The following is a 3,349-nucleotide window of genomic DNA, read 5'->3' as shown; positions in this document are numbered from 1 at the left end:
AGTGGATCCAGGGAAAAGGGATTGGAACTGCCTGAGCTTTCAGGCCTCTTCCAACCCCAACCATTCCATGATCCCGTTTTTCCTTCCACCACGGATCTCCAACCCCACGGATTCGGGCTCTGCTGGACACCATCACCTCGAGGAAGCAACTCAATTCCCAAGAATTCCCAAGAATTCCCAAGGATGAGGAACACCAACCTAAAACCACCACCCCAAAGCTCCACTCCGCGCTCCCGCCCTACGGAAGAAGCTCCGTGTTGGACTTACTGGTAGAATTCCCAAATTTTCTGGGCGTAGAACTTGACCTCCTCTTGGGCCATGCTCAGCAGGTGCCTGGTGGCCCCGATCCCAGAATAAGTGGCCTGGAAAACCACGGTCAGAGCCCTCAGGAGCTTTCCCAAGGGATGCAGGGAAGACTTCAGCGCCTGGAAAATCCAACGTTACCGGTGAGGAGTGGAGGGAAATCCCAAAAGGGCTCCCAAGCTCCTCCTGGGAGAAGCAGCCTGGAATGATCAGCTGGAATTTGGGATATTTCGGCTGCCTTAAATCCTTTCCCTCTCCTTTTCCAGCTGGAATTTGCTGTTCTGACGGGATTTGCTGGAATATTCCAGAGAGAGAACAGCGGGTGCTCCAGGGAAAAGTGGGAGAAGGAAAAACAACCTCGGAGAGAGCCTGGAATGATCAGCTGGAATTTGGGATATTTCGGCTGCCTTAAATCCTTTCCCTCTCCTTTTCCAGCTGGAATTTGCTGTTCTGACGGGATTTGCTGGAATATTCCAGAGAGAGAACAGCGGGTGCTCCAGGGAAAAGTGGGAGAAGGAAAAACAACCTCGGAGAGAGCCTGGAATGAGCAGCTGGAATTTGGGATATTTTGGATGCCACGAATCCTTTCCCTCTCCTTTTCCAGCTGGAATTTGCTGTTCTGACGGGATTTGCTGGAATATTCCAGAGAGAGAACAGCGGGTGCTCCAGGGAAAAGTGGGAGAAGGAAAAACAACCTCGGAGAGAGCCTGGAATGATCAGCTGGAATTTGGGATATTTCGGCTGCCTTAAATCCTTTCCCTCTCCTTTTCCAGCTGGAATTTGCTCTTCTGACGGGATTTGCTGGAATATTCCAGAGAGAGGGAAAAACAACCTCGGAGAGAGCCTGGAATGATCAGCTGGAATTTGGGATATTTCGGCTGCCTTAAATCCTTTCCCTCTCCTTTTCCAGCTGGAATTTGCTGTTCCGATGGGATTTGTTGGAATATTCCAGAGAGAGGGAAAAACAATCTCGGAGAGAGCCTGGAATGCCAGGAATCATTCCCAGGAGCTGCATATTCCCTGCTCCAGGCTGGGAACAGGGAATGGAGTTCGATCCTCACTTCCCGGCCTCGGAGCTCTGCTCCAAGTGCCCAAAAACCAGGAAGGAGAAGCTTTTTCTCCACAAATCCTATGGAAAAGCTCTGGAAGTCACCGGCAGGGTTTATGTGCCCACAGTTTGGCCGGATCTGGTGGAAAAACCTGGGATTTTATCAATTTGACGAATCACTGGAATTTTTACCTGCTCCAAATACCTCTGGAGTGACTCCAGCTCCTGATGCTGGACGAGCTCTTCCAGGATATCTTCGGTTTTCCAGGAGATCTCCTCGGTGCCCCTGGAGAAACGGGAGGTGAGGAAGGAAAACCACGCAGGGAGAAATCGGGATGGGAAATCCAAAGGGAAACGGGGAGAATCGGAATGAACGGATTTTCCACGGATGCGGATGGCTCTCGACATCCCGTGGAGGTGGAAAATTCCTCCTCCCGTCTCCCGAGCGGGAACAGCGGGAGAATCCTTGGATTCGCTGGGAAGGAGGGCCTGCGGTACCTTTGGCAGAACAGGTATTCCTGGGATTTCCTCAGCTCCTTGCTGCTTTGGATGTGGAATCCCGTGAAAGATTCCTCCATTTCCTCCTTGCAGCCGCAGCGGACGAATTCCAGGAATTGCTCAAAGATCCCTTCCCATCTTTTCTCCACCGGGAATTCCTTGAGGCCCAGCTGGCTGGGAAACAAGGCGGGATTAGGATTTTCCATGGCCTTCCTCAATTATTGCGGATTTCCTCATGGGAATTCCTGACGGGAACGTTGTGCGGGATTTGATATCGACACAGAGCTGGGAGAGCTGGGAATGTTCTCCTGGAGAAGGGAAGGATTCCAGGGCGTGAAGGGGCTCCAGGAGAGCTGGAGAGGGATTTGGGATGAGGGATGGAGGGACAGGAGCCAGGGAATGGCTTCCCCTTGGAAAAATGGAGATTTCGGTGGGATCTTGGGAAGGAATTCCCGGCTGGGAGGGTGGGGAGGGGCTGGGCTGGAATTGCCAGAGCAGCTGGGGCTGCCCCTGGATCCCTGGCAGTGCCCAAGGCTGGATTTGGATCACCCTGGGATAGTGGGAGATCCCTGCCCATGGAATGGCTGGGAATGGGATCAGCTTTAAGCTCCGTTCTCACCAAAATTTCCCCAATTCCAGGATAATCCTAAATGGAAATTCCATAAAAGCACCTCAAGCCTCTCGTCCCAACAACAAAATTCCCTGGGGGAAAAAATATTCCAGGTGCATGGGACATAAAAAATTGGGATTTGTGCTGATGAATTGATCCCGGGGCTTCCTGCTCTGTGCGCTGCTGGATATTCCCAAAAATTCCTAAATAAGAGCATTTATCTCGTCGGAGATCCGGCGGAAAAGCCGGATAAGAGGAGTGGAGCGACCGCTGCCGGGAGCTGTTCCTGCCGGGATAACTCGGGAAAAAGGAATTCCTTCTCTCCCACAGAATCCTCAGAGGGACTGGGAATGTTTTGGAGAGGAAAAGAAGAGGGAATTCAATTGGGATTTGTGAGGGGAAGTGGAATTTGGGAGGACAGGCAGCTGCTTTTCCCACCGGGAATCTCTCATTGGAATTAAAGCGGTGAATCCAGGCGGTGTTTAACAAGCAGAGCGTCCCAATTCGGGATTCATGGGAATTACTCCATGGGATTCCATGGCAGTCACACATCCATCCCATAATTCCCTATGGAATGAATCCCAGGAAAATCCCAGGATGGCCCTAAAACATCCATCCCCTAATTCCCTATGGAATGAATCCCAAAACAATCCCAGGATGGCCCTAAAACATCCATCCCCTAATTCCCTATGGAATGAATCCCAGGAAAATCCCAGGATGGCCATAAAACATCCATCCCCTAATTCCCTATGGAATGAATCCCAGGAAAATCCCAGGATGGCCCTAAAACATCCATCCCCTAATTCCCTATGGAATGAATCCCAGGAAAATCCCAGGATGGCCCTAAAACATCCATCCCCTAATTCCCTATGGAATGAATCCCAGGAAAA

At 51.1% G+C, this 3,349-nt stretch overlaps 1 protein-coding gene across 1 annotated transcript in view; it reads right to left on the bottom strand.

Annotated features, from left to right (window-relative positions):
* Positions 1 to 3,349, bottom strand: part of ALS2CL (ALS2 C-terminal like) — a gene marked incomplete at its 3' end in the record, with an annotated part of 49,845 nt that overhangs the window by 8,916 nt on the left and 37,580 nt on the right. Inside the window, 3 exon segments of the mRNA XM_017746714.1 lie at positions 199 to 425; positions 1,544 to 1,637; positions 1,850 to 2,023. Of these exon segments, the coding sequence (XP_017602203.1) occupies positions 199 to 425; positions 1,544 to 1,637; positions 1,850 to 2,023 (495 nt within the window).

The sequence above is a fragment of the Corvus brachyrhynchos genome, unplaced genomic scaffold, assembly GCF_000691975.1.
Source record: "Corvus brachyrhynchos isolate BGI_N302 unplaced genomic scaffold, ASM69197v1 scaffold18, whole genome shotgun sequence".
Taxonomy (NCBI): domain Eukaryota; kingdom Metazoa; phylum Chordata; class Aves; order Passeriformes; family Corvidae; genus Corvus; species Corvus brachyrhynchos.
This window is presented reverse-complemented; position numbering and strand designations above follow the sequence as displayed.